Raw genomic sequence first — 17,055 nt, 5'->3', positions numbered from 1 at the left:
GCCAACAGGGTAAAAATCAGGGCAGGCTAAGAAGATAGTCAAGAATCTATGAATCTGTAATATATGAAGAGACTTTGAACAACATATCTGCATTTTATTTCACATGCAAACCTGTTAGGATTAAGCAGTGGCATCAGTTGGCTCCAGCTTTACCTGCTTTGAGGAGCTGGTAAGTTAACGGTTAAACTATACATTCACTCAGACCAGAGTTCAGCTCCACCTCTTCCTATAGTACACACACAGTAAGGTCAACCTCTTGCAACATGTGCACTTTGCACTCCACATGGTCCAGTTATATCATCACTGGTTTCTACTGATTTCCTGAAAACAACCTGTCGATTACATTATATGTTCAGCGTCATTAAAAGATGAAAACACAAAAATTCAATGAATCCTTAAACGTTAAATGTTTGATGTGCTTTTTTTGGGGTGCAGGCGACCTGTTTCTTCAACTGAGCAGCTTCAGCAGATGAAACACATTGTTTGAATTATCATAGGATAACCAAGAGAGACAGCAGTTCAGAATATGAATAGGGTGTGACAAAGCATTCAAGTATACTTAGATATACAGACGCATACCTCAGATGAAGTATGACAGAGGTCACCAAAATCCTTCTTTTCATCGAGATAACATGAACTTTTCTCTAGATCCTGGCTGCTCCCTGCTCGTATCTCACTTTGCCCGAGATTTTGAGGAGATTGAGTGAAGTTATTTCTACAGCAGCCATGATGGATTTAACTTCAAGGAGACAAAAAACTTACAACTGCTTTAACAGAACAATACTGCAACTTTTACAAAAATCAAAACAGATGGTCACTGTTATGGATTTCTGCAACTGTAGCGAGTTTCAAATTCCTGCCGGTTGATTTGTAAATCGAGACCAGTTGTTGCCTCGTTCAAAAATCGAAAGCACAACAGCATGTCTGGTAGATAATCAGCAGTAAGTACAAAGACTATTGCTGATTGTTCAGTAAACATCTTCTTGCTTAAAATAATAGGTGCTTAAAGGATTATGGGTCACTGACTGATATTCATATTGACAAATACTGTGCAGTATTCTGAGGATGAGGGGAGCCCTTCAGAGAGGTTAGGTATTATTGTGATAGTGGCCTGAAACTAAGCCCTGTGCTGAACAAGTGGCAGTCATTCAAGTGCCTTAAGCTGCAGTCCCTCAGATGGTCACTAGATGCTGTGTTCAGCAAGAATGGTCCCTACATCTAAAAGGACTTTTTCCAAAAGAAGACATTTTGACATGTCACAGTGTGAAAAAGCAGAGGTGACGCTAAAAAAATGAATGATGTTTCAAGGTCCTGGTGTTGTTCATGCTGGCTCAATGTCACATCTCACTGGGACACTTGAACAGACATTAATGTTATCGGTAACACCTGTGATCTTCCTCTGATCACAAGTCAAAATATCTGCTGATACACATTGTTCCAAATATTTTAAAAAAAGGACCTGCACAGGATGTGTGGTGATTTTAATTTCAGCGTGGCTGTTTGCAGGACTTGAATTGATTGACATCTCCACGACTCTCTTCCTCCTCCTTAGCTTTGTTGCACCTGTTAGGGTGGGGATGCTTACACCTTCATTAATCTTACAGGTAGATTGAATTCTCACACCACCTTGAACCTGAGCAGAGGTCTGATCAGCAGAATAATTGAGAACACCTGTGTGGGTGTGCAGGGCCTTAAATATGTTCATTTAAATGTTTAATGTAGGATTTATCTCATATGTGACAATAGCTTCTTTATGCTTGTGTGCCTTGACTAGCTCACGTTTATGCTCACAGATTTACAGTAGCAGTCTTTCCTCGAGACTACTGATCGACTACTGCCAACTGCTGTTGGCTACTGTCTGCAAAATGTGGCTATTAACAGAAGCCTATTGCTTATCTGTGGACACTGAATAGTGGATGTTATTATTTTTATAATATTCTATCTTTTCTACTATTTGGATAATGCAGATTTCATTGCTGTCTTTGCTCTTCTTTGTATCTCTCAGTCCATCAGTTCTTTGGGTTTTAAACATCCTAACACGGTTACATTTATAGAAATGTAGACCAAAGTCTTTTCATAGAAACTGAATGGTCATCCTTTTTGATTTGCACCTCCTTGTGAGATCTAGCCAAACTTTCTGTTTCATATTTCACAAATGTCAGTAAAGAAGTGTATTTTTAGATACACTTCATCATTAATCATGATGCCTGGGTCATCTGACATGTATTTCAGTATAATTCATTTCAGCTTACTTTATCCTTATTTCATTACACGAGTGAACGAATTACCAATTTATTGGAACAGAAGATGAAATAGTGACATTTTATAAATTAGGCTGACAACTTCTCACCACTGCTCTTTCCTCCGCGTTCCTGCTCTGAATCATAAATCTGTGATCACCTACAGTATGAGCGAAGACAGAAGTCATTTGAAAATATCCACAGAAAATATTCGCACAACCCAACTGAACCCGTCCTGAATCTTTATGCTGTTAAAGCTTAATATGAAACTTTACACACTGGCGGCTCCATATGGCTTGTAGGAGGTAACTGAAGTAAACAACATGCTTAGAACTTAAAGGAAGAGAAACAAACTTTTGCACTATTCATTATTTCTTCCCACTCTGTGATTTAGACAGAATCCGTATGAATTCTCAAACTTCATATTCGGATCGTACGGGCTGCAAAGGTTCCTCACATGTAAACACAAAGGTGCATTCAGAGTGTGCTGTTATTCATCGACGTAACACTTCAACTGAAGAGCATGAGTGTCACGCATCTGTGCCGTGAATGAGCCTCTGGAGAAGAAGAGCTTGAGAGCCACTTCAGGTCATCCACATGGAAGACTTCAGGACCTCTTCATAAAACGTAAATAAATATGCACTTTCACTAGCAGGACTGTTGAAAATCGAGAAGTGAATGTTTGTTATAGCTTTAAGAGCTTAACCATCTTTTCACTTTGACCAAATATTCAGAAAAGATCATAGATGATGGCTTTCATCAAACAATACAAAGATTTACAGTTGATTTTTTTAAGCAGGCCAATAGAAAAGTAGATTTCGACAATTAGGCTAACTAAAATAAGGCTTACTCGAAAATACATTTTAAAAGTCCAACATTATAGGATTGTACAAAAAAAGTGTCTGCAAAGAGAAAATATCTCTTGAGGTAAAAATTCTCTTCATAGAAAGGTTCATCAGCTGCACAATTAATCCAGTCCATGTATGCAAATTACCTAATTATATCAAATGTAAATTCCCAAAGCTCTTAGAGGAGATTGCACACCGGTGTCTTAACTTGAGAACAATGTTTTTTTGCATTCAAAATATTAAAAGGAAATATCGTGTTCACTAACAAAGTGATGGGTGCATTTAACTTCAGCGAACAATGTATTAATTGGTCTTATCCTGCAAGTTGTAGAACACGATTCTTCTAAATAAGACGAGAACATTAGTTTACATAAACAGTTTGGGTTTTTTTTTATACAACAAATGACTAAGTGGGTTGGAATATATTTAAATTAGCTGCATGCAGTAAGGGAAATTCAAGCTTCAGTAGGTTTTTTTATCCTGATTCTGAAGCTTTTATTTGTCAATATTCAGTCTCATATTCAGTGTTTTCCCAGAGGGCTGGGCAGACAGATTTTGCTTGGATTTGAATCCTATTATATTTTCACCAGTATACCAAAGGAAATAAATAAACATGGGCAATGCCAGGTAGAGGAAAAAAGGCTTTTTGGCTCTACAGAATCTTCCAGTTGCTTTAAAATGTCTCTGCAGAAGCCTAATTAAATTCTTTTGTGTAATCTATTTATTCATTTCTATATGCACTAATCTTGAGAGACTTGAACAGGTAAACTACAGCCCCACACCTCCTCCTGTTCAACACCTAGTATCAATGACAGCAATTCATATTAAAAGGCTGCAGGAGGCGCCAGAGGACGCGCAGAGGATAATCTGATGGCGCCTTTAAAGTCATTTCACATCGAGAAACCAGGAGTCCATGCATGCGTGCTATGTCTTTACATACAGAGTCTGCGTTAGAGTTAATATGATGCGCACATGTGCCAGTTATTTTCCCAACAAATACCACCCCCCCCAAAAAAAACTACCACGCAGCTGACAAAAGGTGTCGAGACACAGAGAGAGGGGGAAACTGAGGAAACAAAGGAGGTATTAAAAAAGAGAATAGTCAAATAAAAGCTCTTAAATCGGAGTGATTCGTTTATATTCAACATAAAAGCCAGATGAAGAATGAATAAAGAAAGTGCAAAGAATAAACTGCCACGAAAAACAAACACAAAAAAATAGGCGAGGACCGGTGGTTAAATTCAACCTAAGACTTTAAAAAGTAGCATATCTGAACACACAAATAACGTTAATAAATAAACAGAGTATGCAAGTGTGTGCAAATGTGTGATAATGAAAGCATTATCACCACATCAAAATGTGTCTCTGACGAATAAACAACAGACAGAGTGGAACAAAATCCCCAAAAAAGAAAAAAGAAAAAGAAAATACACAAAGTGCACCGAGAGAAAATTAACATGGAAAAAAAAACCTAGAAAAACATAATCCTCTTAATCACAAAGTTGAACCTTAATCCTAGCTCACCTCGCATACTGATTAAGTCGGAGAAATGCTGTATATGTATATATAAGTGTGTGTGTATAATAAAAAAAGGGAAAAGAAATAAGGACAATAAATAAAAGAAGAACGATTAAAGGGAGGGAGGGCGAACAGAGAGGAGGAGAAACAATAGAGAATCAAAGCATAATAATATTCCTAAATGAAGAGGGAAATGTTGCTCCGCTCATTTTATTAATCAGACTGTCAATTTCACCCAAGAGGCCAAACCCAAGAGCAATCTAAAACAGACTCAGAGATCAACCCAGGGACAAGCACCTCGCTCCTCACTCCTCTCCTCTTCTCTCTCCACTTGGATATTATTCGTCTGACCGAAGGCCGCCTCCATCATCAAGTGACAGCCCTCTCCTATTTATTTGCTTATAAACCTGTTACAATAAATGATCATTGGAGCAACGTCAGCCGAGCATTTTAACAACGAACAGCAACCACTTTTGATGAATGACATTTTTTGCTGCTGCTGCTGCTGCTGCTGTGGTGGTGGTGGGGAGGATGCACGGCTCATTTTGAGGCAGTCGCTCGTCGATTGCTATTCAGATTCTTTTCGTTTTTTTGCGTCTTGCTTATAAAAAGCTTTAGAGACAGTTTATTTAGAGACAGTTGCTGAGTTGCATGCGGATTTAAAAGCTCCCGACACAACTCATTGGTGCTCCAGCCCCCCTTTGGACCAAGTGTTGGGTTTTTCTTTTTTTTTTTTCTCCTTCGTCGTCGTCGTCGTCGCCGTCGCCTTGCACGGGCTTAATGATGGAGAGGATAAGAAAAGAGATGATATTGATGGAGAGAGGTCTGCACAGTCCGGTCGCAGGGAAGAGGCTCTCAGACACGCCTGGAAATTCAGTGCTGGAGGCCCTAGAAAACTCTCAGCACAGCGGACGGCTAAGCCCGAGAATAACTTCGGCTTCTCTCCATGGAAATCTTGGGGACATCCCGACCAAAGGCAAATTTGAAATTGACAGTCTTTTCGGCACGCACCACAACAGTGAAAACACATCCTCGGCGGAAATTTCATCGTCAGAAAGCAGAAAGAAAATGAGCCTTTACTCCGAAGTTTCGCCAGATTCAGACATTAACAGTGATGTGGAGGTGGGATGCCCTGCGCATCGCTCCCCGAGCCAGCACAAGGAGAACAACAAAGGTAAGATCTGATCTTTTAATCCACATTCATCCACTTTTCACTTGTGATGGTGTCATGTGATGTCAATATAGCTGCTGTTATTATCACTATTATTGTTATTATTCTCTGACTCTGTCCAAAAAAACGAAATAAAGATGAATAAACTTATTATTATTATTGCTATTACTATTACTATACTCTTATTTTTGTTGTTATTATTAGTTATTAATCAGCATACTACTCATAATATTAATCATAACTATATCAACAAAAATGTTTTTGCCTCTTGGCACATTTATTTTTTATTGTTATCATCATTCAGCTATCACATATACTACAGGCCCATACACACGTGGATTATTTTAATATTATCAATGTCAATAATAATTTCTTCTTTTTTATTTATTCATTTTGTTTATTTTTTATTTTAGGTTTTTCAGACAGTGGCTCCTCGAGCTCAAACTCCCTCGCGAACATGAACGGTAACTCGGGAGGATCAAATAATTCAAATTCCGACCAAGTGAGAAGATATCGGACTGCTTTCACCAGGGAACAGATCGGGAGACTGGAAAAGGAATTTTACCGGGAAAATTACGTCTCAAGACCGAGAAGATGTGAACTAGCCGCAGCGCTAAATCTGCCCGAAACTACCATCAAGGTGCCGATTAATCTTCATTATTCTCGTCCAGCTGTGTGTGTGTATGTGTGTGTGTGTGTGTGTGTTTGTGCATGGAAAGCAATAATGTGGGCATAAAAGGGAATAATAAATATAATAATACTGTGCAGCAAAATAGATATGTTCATGGATATTTTCATTTTGGCATGCACATAAAATGACGCTTTTATTTACTGCATGTTAATCCTTATGTGTTAGAATTTCTTTATAGGCTGCTATAATAATAATATATTAGAATAATAATATTCTGACTGATATATCTGAGTTAAACGGTGTATTTTAACTCCAGCAGCACGCGACAATTGATCATTTTTCACCTTCAATGACAAGAGCATTTATAGGACACTTTAATCTCAGTGTTTTGTCCTGAAGCCACACGCTCAAACCACACACACTCACACACACACACACACTCTCTCAGGTCTAAATTTAGACGCTTGGAAACAAACATGGCAGCTTCAATATGGGCCTTGTTTTGACTCTGTGTGCAGGTGTGGTTCCAGAACAGGCGGATGAAGGATAAAAGGCAGCGTTTGGCGATGTCCTGGCCCCATCCAGCAGACCCCAGCTTCTACACTTACATGATGACGCATGCGGCAGCTACAGGAAGCCTACCTTACCCTTTCCACTCGCACATGCCTCTACATTACTACCCGCACGTCGGTGTCACGGCAGCAGCAGCGGCCGCCGCAGCCACCGGTGCCGCCTCGTCACCTTTCGCCACATCCATCCGTCCCCTCGATACCTTCCGTGCACTCTCCCACCCATACTCGAGACCAGAGCTCTTGTGCAGCTTCAGGCACCCGGGACTCTACCAGTCACCCGCAGGCCTTAATAGTTCAGCGGCGGCGTCGGCGGCGGCTGCGGCCGCTGCAGCGGCGGCGGCGGTGAGCGCACCGTCAGCCACGGGGCCTTGTTCGTGTCTCAGCTGCCACAGCAGCCAAGCGGCGAGCGCACTGGGAGCCAGGAGCACCAGCGCTGACTTTACCTGCACAGCTTCGGGGCAAAGATCCGAGAGTGGATTTTTGCCGTATTCTGCTGCTGTTCTCAGCAAAACCTCAGTACCGTCACCAGACCAACGAGAAGAAACTTCACTTAACAGATAACTCATCATCATCCAGCCCTACATGACCGTTTTCCTATTTTTTGCTCCAGTCCTACTTTAGAGGATAAGACCTACTTTCAAAAATTAAAAAAATAAATCACAGCTGGGTTAAAGCAGTCGTTTAGGCTATTAGGCAACACACACACACACACACGAAGATTAATTTCTATAAAGTCTCATTCAAGCCCGAAAGACTCTTTATATAACAACAACAAAACAAAAAAAACACGAACAGCTAAGCACCGAAATTTTTGCAACTCATAAAAAAAAAAACTTTTTTCTAAAAAGCTTGTGTGCCCTTGTGTTGTAGACATTTTATTTTTATTTTTTTAAACGGGGCTGTGCTGGATTTAAATAAGCAGCTCTGTCCTCGATCATTGTGCCATTTCATATTTCAAATATTTTTCACATCTCACATTTTTGCGGCTCAAATCTCCAGAAAAAAAAAACCCAAGCCTGGCTTCTCTCTCTTACCCCCCTTTCTCACTCCTCAAACGTGAGCTAATTATGCTATCCTCTAAATTTAGATAGCACAAGGTCCTGCTTTTTTCTTTTTTTTTTCCTTTCCTGCCCAGCAGCATATCTTTCTTCACTATAAGCCTAATAGACTTTTTTTTTCCCTTTCTTCTTCTTTTGGCAGGAATAGCTTCTCCAACATCCAGCCTCCTCTTTGCTCTATAGGGACACCCCTAATCAGCTAGAAAAGGTGCATATAATTTTTGCAGCGCGTCTATTCCTGTCAATTTTTATGTTAATAATGAGAGGATCATGACAAAAATTGCCAATCATGTACCTAGATGGAGCTCCTTTGAATACATGACTGGAAGAAAGTTCCTCGTTTTGAGACCCGCTGTCAAGTGCTAACAACCCGCGGAGGGAAGTCATTAGACATACAAAAGACCTGGAACAAAGCGACAGTCCTGGTACACAGAATGCACTGCACAAGGAGAATAATCTGACAGATGTATGCTTTCAAAAATATTACATACAAAGCAGCCTGCAAAGAAAACCCTCCATTTTTTTTGTCTTAGCTGATAATGGGAGATACCTCGACTATAGCAGCATCTTTTATTTTATTTACATTTACTGAACCTCATTATATCATATCCAGAATTTTCATAAGTGTGTAATCCCTTTAGGACCTCTTCACTCAACACACACACACACCTACACACACACATACACAATGACGACAAGGACTGAGCAAGGCGAAGGTTCAGACAAAATAGCCTGGCTTTACAATCCTGTCTGCGCCTGTAAAAATGGCTATGTGCTATTTTATTCGTTCCTGTTGGGACATCACCAATATGTTAATTATAAAACATGTGAACTGTAAATCGTGAAATATTTTGCAAATATTATGAATAGCCCTACTGATAGTTGGAAAACTGAATTATTGATCGCCCTGGATAAAAAAAAAAAACAACAAAAAAAAAAACTGTGGATGGTAGGCTATTTTTTTTTAAACTTTTTTTTTATTTATTTATTTTGTGTGACTTGCTGAATGTTTTTCTTTTCTTTTCTTTTCTTAATGTTAAAAACACTGGATGTACACACCAATAAGGACCATCACTTACAGCCTACAAATTGACCTGTAAGCTCACAAATATAGTCCAAAAAAAAATAAAAAATTCTTCAAATTTGTATTTCGTGCAAAATGGAGTCAGCAGAATTATGATCCTTTACGGTCCACTCAAATAAAAAGAAACAAAATAAGAGGCTTTATTAAAAAAAAAAAAAAAAAAAAAAAAAAAAGGGCTGATAAACGAGCACTGAAATTAAATGATGGAAATAATATTGGCCTTTGTCCCTATAGGGTCTCTGTTATAACTCTATATCTCTGTATTTAAAAATATCAATGACTGTATGAATTTAAATATTTTAACTTGAAAAAAAAATGTGCAATATGAAATGTAAATCATGTTATTTATTGATCGTGTTTGTTCTTGGAAAATAAAATGAAAAAAAAAATCTTTACACATTCCCGCTTCTTTACGTTAATGACACAAAAATAGAGTCTAAACGTGGCTTTCCTTACAGCAGGCTGACAAACTTTAACTCTAATCTAAGTGCTTGAAATCAAACGCAAACACTATATGTACATATTGAGAGCATATCTTTTTATATTATTTATGTTAGAACTACATATTCAGGAGCGTTCAACTCTGTCAGTGAAGACAGCTTGGGCTTATTCAGGTGCTGTGACACTATTTCCACAGAAAACTGTCCGATATTAATTAAAAAGACGTGGAAAAACTACAGGGAATATGAGGCCTGCCATCACGGGTCATTCCGGCCCTATAATTTACCATTATTTTTACATTACCTCTAAATGATACAAGCTGATACTGTCGTTAATTGCACTTGGTTAAAATATAGCCTACACCAGAATGCTCCCGAGGGACTTTAAGATAAGTTGCTTTTTTGAACGTCCCCATTAAAGAAATAGGATTAGGGCAGCAAATATGGGCGTGATATATCACCGTGTTTCCTTGCTCTTTACTAAAGCGAGGGTTGCAACCCATACAACAAAAGCATTGAGATAGATGGAGGTGTAAAAAGGAAAAGACAGAGGCCAGAAAAACACTGCCCACAATAACACGATTAGTTTTGTATCCAATGTGCAAGGACTGAAAAAAGAATTCATCATAATGCAGAGGACTGTCTGTCACCTTTCGCTGAATGGTTTTTGACAAGAAAATAAATCTTTGGCTTGTTTAATATATTTTATATTTTCTTTATTTCGGTGCTAATAGAAAAACCAAATTAAATGTCCACCAGCGAGATAGAAATGCAAAGATCGATGATCCAGCCCCTACTGTCCAATCACCCCCATTTAATTGACTGTATTTTCAGGGTAATTGAACTGCTTGTTGTAAATTGAGGATTTTATAGAAACGACATGAAAACTACATTTACTGACATTCATCGCATCTTTGACATTGATTATCTGATCAGCGCCGTGTCATGCTAACCTCCAATTCTTCATTACACACTGTTTATGAGCTGTTACAGAACAACTTGCTTGTTCCAGGAGTGATTGATTGCCTTATTAACGCGTGTTCTTGTAAGTGTGACCGGACTGATTACGATGCATATGTTTAGAATAATGTTTCATTTAGCTGACTGCGAGTAATGCAGGGTGACAGCTGCTGGGGGAGGACAAAAAAAACCTAAACTACAGGGAGCAAGCGGGGCCAAAACGCATTTAAGGTGGAACTGGAAGACAGCACAAGACCCCTTAATGGTCAAATGCAGTCACTCAGCGCCAGATGAAGGACTGGCAGCTCACAGGGGCCCTTCAAGTGAGCCAAGTGAGGACTAAAATATAACATTATTATAACCAGAAATCACCGCATGTGGCTGTTTTTTCTCTCTATTAATGGTTTTAAAAGCAGTGGGATTGCACTCCAACATATCTCAGCTTTGTTCTTTTTAAACATATTGTCCCCTACATTTGAATCTGGTGCATGGTATTTACAACTGACATACCAGCTGTTACAGGAAAAACATTCAAATCAATCAAATCTCATCAAACACTGCCAAAAAAAAAAAACATTTCACACCTAAAAAAAAATTCCTCTCTTCAGGTTGAGGTTGGGAATTTCTTTGTTTACTTAAATGGAATTATGTATTTTCTTCCAAAAAAAATAATCTATGGAAAACGTGCAACATGAAGTGCAGCCTGCTGAGATTTATGCCACCATTATGCTTCTAAAGTAGTCCCTGCTCTGTTTGTCTCAAATCATTGCCTCTGTTCAAATGTTACTTTCATATATTACATGACATTAATTCAACTATAGCTCATTAAGACAGAATGAAATGGTTAAATTAACTTATCAACTCATAATGATGATGAATGAGGTATTAATTCAGATACAAGCTGGGCAATTTGCAATTTTTTGCGCGTTTTGATGCTTCTCAAATAACATTTAATACAACGGGTCATCCCCTCAATCAATTACATGAGCATATGAGCCGGTCATATGGAAAATCCTTTTTTCATGCATATGTATTGAAACATGTTCTCAATTATCTTTGGAAATTGCTCTCATTGGTTTAAAGACTAATTCTTTCAGTGGTTCCCGCTTAGCTCTGGGTATGGTTAAGGTGGTATAATGTGGCTATTCTTCTGACTTACTCTTTAAATACAACCTTTTTTAGATTTAGTTTCATATTCTGTCTGAGACATCTAAAAAGTAGAATATTTCTAAAAGACAAATGAAATATGAAATACCGTTTTTCTTGTTAAATTTGAGTATTTCTGTTTACATATGGTCACATCAACAACTAATACATTTAGCTTTTTTTAAAAACATATTTTGCATGAAAAATAAGGTTGTGGTGGGACAACATCTCTCAGGCACAACTGAACTGTGTGCCAAACATTTACAGTAAGAAAATATCCAATCAAGATTCTCATGTTAGTTTATGAAGTTGTACCGATACAGGATGTGTGGTTCATTTGTAATAAAATATGGTTTTACATGTCTGATCTATGTAAAACCATATTATTCTGAAAACGTCCCTGGTTAATTCTTAATCTCATTGAGATTCAATTTGCCGTCTCTCATTGGAATTACTGTAGCTGACATGGTGCTCTATGGGAACTTCTGACAACAGCGCACGCAACACAATCCCACTGCAAATTGCTACGATTTTTATATACCATAATTGGTTGCTTTTGCAAGTATTACAATCTCCCGAAGTCAGAATGATTTCAGGTTTTTACAGCAATTCACCATAATTTGATCACAATGATCAACACTTTTTCCTTCATTATACCCTTATTTTGAGACAGCATTTGCCAGTATAAATAATTTTCACTTCTATGGTTGGTTTCATTACAGTCGTTATGACTCTTTAATGAGTCAGGGTCCCAAGAGGTTTCTTATTTTACATTTTAGTTTGACAAAATGTGTAGAAAGTGAAACCTTGAATTATTTAAGGCTTATGTAAAAGACAAGATTATTTCTCCAGCGACGAGACTAAAGATAAGACAGGCGCCTGACCTGTTTGAGGCTCGAGGCTAGAAGTATGTTTAAATCAATGTTCTCAACAATGAGCACATTTATAGAGGTTGATGGACTCAAACAAGTGTGCAGCTTTTTTTTTCCCCCCTACACAAGATGCTGAGAAAATACTTCTCCCCAGTGACCACTTCAATGTTAAGACTTTCCTGTTATTTGAAGATGTTAAAGTGAAAATGGAGAGAGCGCACTTCAAAATGACACATCTGCTTATGCAGAACCTTTCTTACATTTTTACCTAATCATGGATTTTAAAATACCGAACTGCCTATGAATACTTTTATGGGTGCATAAATATGAAGCAGAAAAGAAAAAAAAAATAGAATAAAATGTAATAATAATAAAACAGAGGTGGGAGCAGAAGATATGTAACCTTCAAGTTTGCATAATAAATCATTTAAAAAAATTATATTCTGGACAGTTACTTTACATAACCGTTACTGTTTCCACACTCAACTTTTCAAGTGTTTAAATGCATCATTAAAATGTATTTTAAATTATCGGTACACATCAAGACTGTCCTATAACCAGTCAAACTGTAGTACTATATGCACACACACTGTTTACCATGAATGGATGAATATACAATAATAACAGATAATGGCAGACTACCATAACAAAACAAAACAACAGTGGTTGCTAGTTTAGACAGATGAAGACAATGTAAGTTCATGTTCAGTGGCAAAGCAGAACGTTGGAAATCCGATGTTCATTTATGGAGACCATAAGTAAACTTAAATTTGATGCTCTATGCCACAAATATTACATATTCACTACGCCTGTAAAAAAAAACTGGTTATTCTCGCCTTCATAATGAGTTAAACTTGAATTCATGTCTTTTGTTGCAAAAGGATTCCAGTGGTGAGTTTTTCCTCTGAGAAAAAGTATAAACACGTGTTTACTCTCTGCTGTCCAAGATGGTAATCATAATTTCTGCAAAACGTGATTTAATACATTGTCTATCAGACCTTTAAGGAGGGTGATGGCATGACACAGAAACAATTTTATTTTATTTTTTTAAAACAAATGACAACAGTCTGGCTCTAGGGAAGGAAATGTTCTGATGGTCAACCACTACACTGGTGGTCCACATTGAAATACTTTAACACTACTTGGTTGGATTGGCACAAAATATGGACAGACATCTATGGTTCCCATACGGTGATCCATCCTATTGACTTTGATGATATCAAATGGTGATGTCTTTTCATGTAGTGTCACCATGAGGTTTACATTTGCAGTTTTGAATTGTCTCATCTACAACCGGAAAGAGTGCCATGATGTAATTTGCTTCCCTAAAGGATGAATAGTAATAACTTTCATCCAGCCACTAGAATGAAGTTATCACAATTCAGCTGCTAGATTCGATAGATAGATTAGATAGCGCCACCATCAGGTCAAAATCTAAATGATTAAGTTAGTTTATGACAAAATACCAGAAAAACTAATGACATTCCTATCAGCCTCAGCTCTACTGTGTGTTCAGTGCTAATTGTTCAAATGTTAGCGTGCTAAACTAAAGCATGAACATGGCTATAAACAGCAGCATGTCTCGGCATTGTTTTACATATACACGTAGTTTTCTATAAATGTGCCGTATAATTTGTGGAAATTCATCTGAGAAACAATTTATAGGTAATAATATAAATGAAATACCCTGTAACTGATCATACTGATGCAAAAACCCAATAGTGCCCCAAAAAAGTATTTGCGATATTGCTCACAATGGCCCAGTACAAGCGAAAACATTGTAATTTTGGATCATATTCATGAACTTGACTTCACTTTATGAGAAAGCACATTGTTGCAACATGGTCTGTGTCTTTAACACTTGGTTTCCAGATGTCCTTAGGTACCGTGTAATCATACTCAACAATAAACTTTTGACCAACACACTACTCGCATTCGCAAATTCGAAGCGCTCTCTGTTGCTCCTCAACTTCTTTTGCAGCTCGACAAAACCAGTCAGTCAGCTGGTCGCCATTACTCTACTGTTGCCCTGTTTCTTTAACATTTTGTCCGTTTTCAACAAGGACAAAAATAATTGCTCCATATTTCATAATATAATCACTGGCCTCCTTACCTCCAACACTCATCATAGCATACAACCCTCAACTCATTTTTCACATTACTCCCATGAAGAACTACATTATGGTAAAAGTTGCATCCCTCCTGCTACAGCAGCTTTAAACACAACACCACACTGATTACAAGAGTGCACTTACCTCTTTTTGCTCATGTATGTTATGTGCAGTATGTAAATGTACTTGTAGATTGAAGTTTCTGGGTGTTTACTGTAAGGATGTATCTACACAATGTTAAGTAAGTTCCATAGTTGCCTAATAATCAGCTTCAACTCATGATGGACAACAATGTACAACATTTATGAAGAATGCATCCACCTACCTGTAACACCATTTGTTTGTTTGGTCCTGTTTATTTGATGGATGTGCGTACTGCTAAATGCTAACCACCTGAACATAAATACCTTTCAAGTGCACAGTCACATATTTTTTAAGTTGATACTAATGGACACTAAATCACTCTCTACTTTGGGCCTTGCTTAGGAGGCATTGGAAAGAGACCAGTTGACCAGTTATGACCCATCTTAAATAGCATAGTTTAAAAGAAGCGCCACGTAAACTAGGATGCTGTTGTTTCTTTCTGTGTACTCACCTTGTGCTGCCATTTTTGACATGGGTGCATTTGGTTCCACATCAGCACATCGTCCTACCTTGACATCTACTCTTCAGCGAGTCCCTTAGTGATAAACTTGACATGGTCGAAGTAGTGAACCCTTTCTTGTCCTTCCAAGAAAACCAGGGCAAGGGTTCAGCTAAAGATGAAATCAACCAGCCTGCACAGCCAATAAAAAGAAAAAAGAAATCAGTTTGAGCTGATGAAACGCATGCGTTCCTGAAAGTGAACACACACACACAAAAATGCTTTTAAAATGACTGCCAGTATAGCTAGCAATGGAGGTCCAACAAGCATAGCACTCATTTCTATGTTGTTGTTGGTGGTGTTTTAAGCTACCACTACGATTACTGAATATTACTATCTGGTGACTCTATGCAACACCTACCATGCTCAGGAAGAATAACCCAACACAACCATTACAATTAAGTACAATTGCAACCCTTGCATTTACTTAATATTACATTCATTAAAGCTATGTTAGTTGCAGCTTTGGTAATTACAGACAGGCATAGCTGGGCACAGCTAGAAAAGCAATAATCACAATCACAGAAATGCTTACAACTACAAACGTAACTGTCACAATCACAGCAGCAAACTGTCGGTTATGGTCATATAAAGGCAGTGCATGGGCATTAGTAATCACCATCATCACCAAAGACAAGCTAATCAATCAAATGCTAGTTGATGCTAAAGTTCCACATTATCAAGCCAACTGGTTGATAATAAGCTTGTAAACTGTTACAAAACTCTTCAATGGTGCATGCAAACGAATAAAAACTCAGCTAGTCAGTTGCCAACCAACAGTGCCAGCCACAACAGTGTGTGCATATTCATGGTGTGGTCACAACCAGTGGCTGTAGTGAATGTTGGAACTCGGGCCTACTCCAACAATGTCACTAAGACATGAAACATTAGAAAGACAAAGAGTAAATGACTTACTTTTGAATATAATCCATTCAGAGTGCAGCATTGAAAAAATATTAACCTCATATGTTAGGTTTAAACACATATTTGTAGGCAGGGTTCCTTGTTATTGCTCACCTGAAGCACTGAACCAGTGTGCTATCATAGTACAGTGATGACATGTTGGCCTATAGGTGAAGATTTAGGAGGAGACCAGGTTCATTTCTTATGTGGAACTTTATTGTATTAGCATGTGCAACACAACAACACAACAACACAAAAGAAGAGCAGCAAACCTTAACACCTGCACAACCACCCCTTATATACCCTGTCAGTATTTAACTGGAACTGGACTAAACCACCAGCGGGGGAGCTTGCTATATATGCATGAACATAAACGACAATGTAGCCAAACAGATTTACATTTTACACAATTGTAATCAAATATACCAGATCACTTAGAGAGACAAACATTTGTCTAACCACCACCCTCAGAAAAACCACTTTTGTCAAAAAAATGGGCACATTTTCCACCTCCTCATCAATGATGGTACAACCAGGAAGTATAAATAGACATTTGAACTAATGGAGGCTCTTTTGAATGAGGACCACAGAACAGGTGAGTAACATGGTAAGTCAGTCATATGATGATAGGAACAATGTTAGCAGTGCTTAGCTTACACCAAACTGTAGACGGTCATGCTTGTGGATTGTTACTAGCCCAGCTGCTCATGTGTGTTTCATACTGTTTGTAGGACTGACTTCCATGGCTGCCAAGAGCTGCGACCACAAACATTTGTTTGTACATGAACTCAAAGCCAGGCCAACATGCCACTCCTGCCCATGATGCCCTGCAAGTTTTACTGCTTTTGTTATCCAGCT

At 38.2% G+C, this 17,055-nt stretch overlaps 2 protein-coding genes across 2 annotated transcripts in view; one reads left to right on the top strand and one right to left on the bottom strand.

Moving 5' to 3' along the window:
• The window catches only part of hoxd3a (homeobox D3a), a 63,311-nt gene extending 46,882 nt beyond the window's left edge, over positions 1-16,429 (bottom strand). The window contains exons 1-2 of the mRNA XM_027290816.1: positions 16,312-16,429; positions 15,247-15,427 (exon numbers count right to left, since the gene is read on the bottom strand). The gene's annotated coding sequence lies outside the window, so the exon portion shown is untranslated. The remainder of the gene's footprint in view (positions 1-15,246; positions 15,428-16,311) is intronic.
• On the top strand, positions 3,420-8,940 carry evx2 (even-skipped homeobox 2). The gene is made up of 3 exons (XM_019274179.2): positions 3,420-5,780; positions 6,191-6,417; positions 6,927-8,940. Exons 1-3 carry the CDS (start codon positions 5,387-5,389, stop codon positions 7,539-7,541), a joined length of 1,236 nt encoding a protein of 411 aa, XP_019129724.1. The 5' UTR covers positions 3,420-5,386; the 3' UTR covers positions 7,542-8,940.
• Positions 16,430-17,055: the final 626 nt, after the last annotated feature.

The sequence above is a fragment of the Larimichthys crocea genome, chromosome XVIII, assembly GCF_000972845.2.
Source record: "Larimichthys crocea isolate SSNF chromosome XVIII, L_crocea_2.0, whole genome shotgun sequence".
Lineage (NCBI taxonomy): Eukaryota > Metazoa > Chordata > Actinopteri > Sciaenidae > Larimichthys > Larimichthys crocea.
The sequence above is the reverse complement of the archived record's forward strand: the minus strand, read 5'-3'. Positions and strand labels throughout refer to the sequence as shown.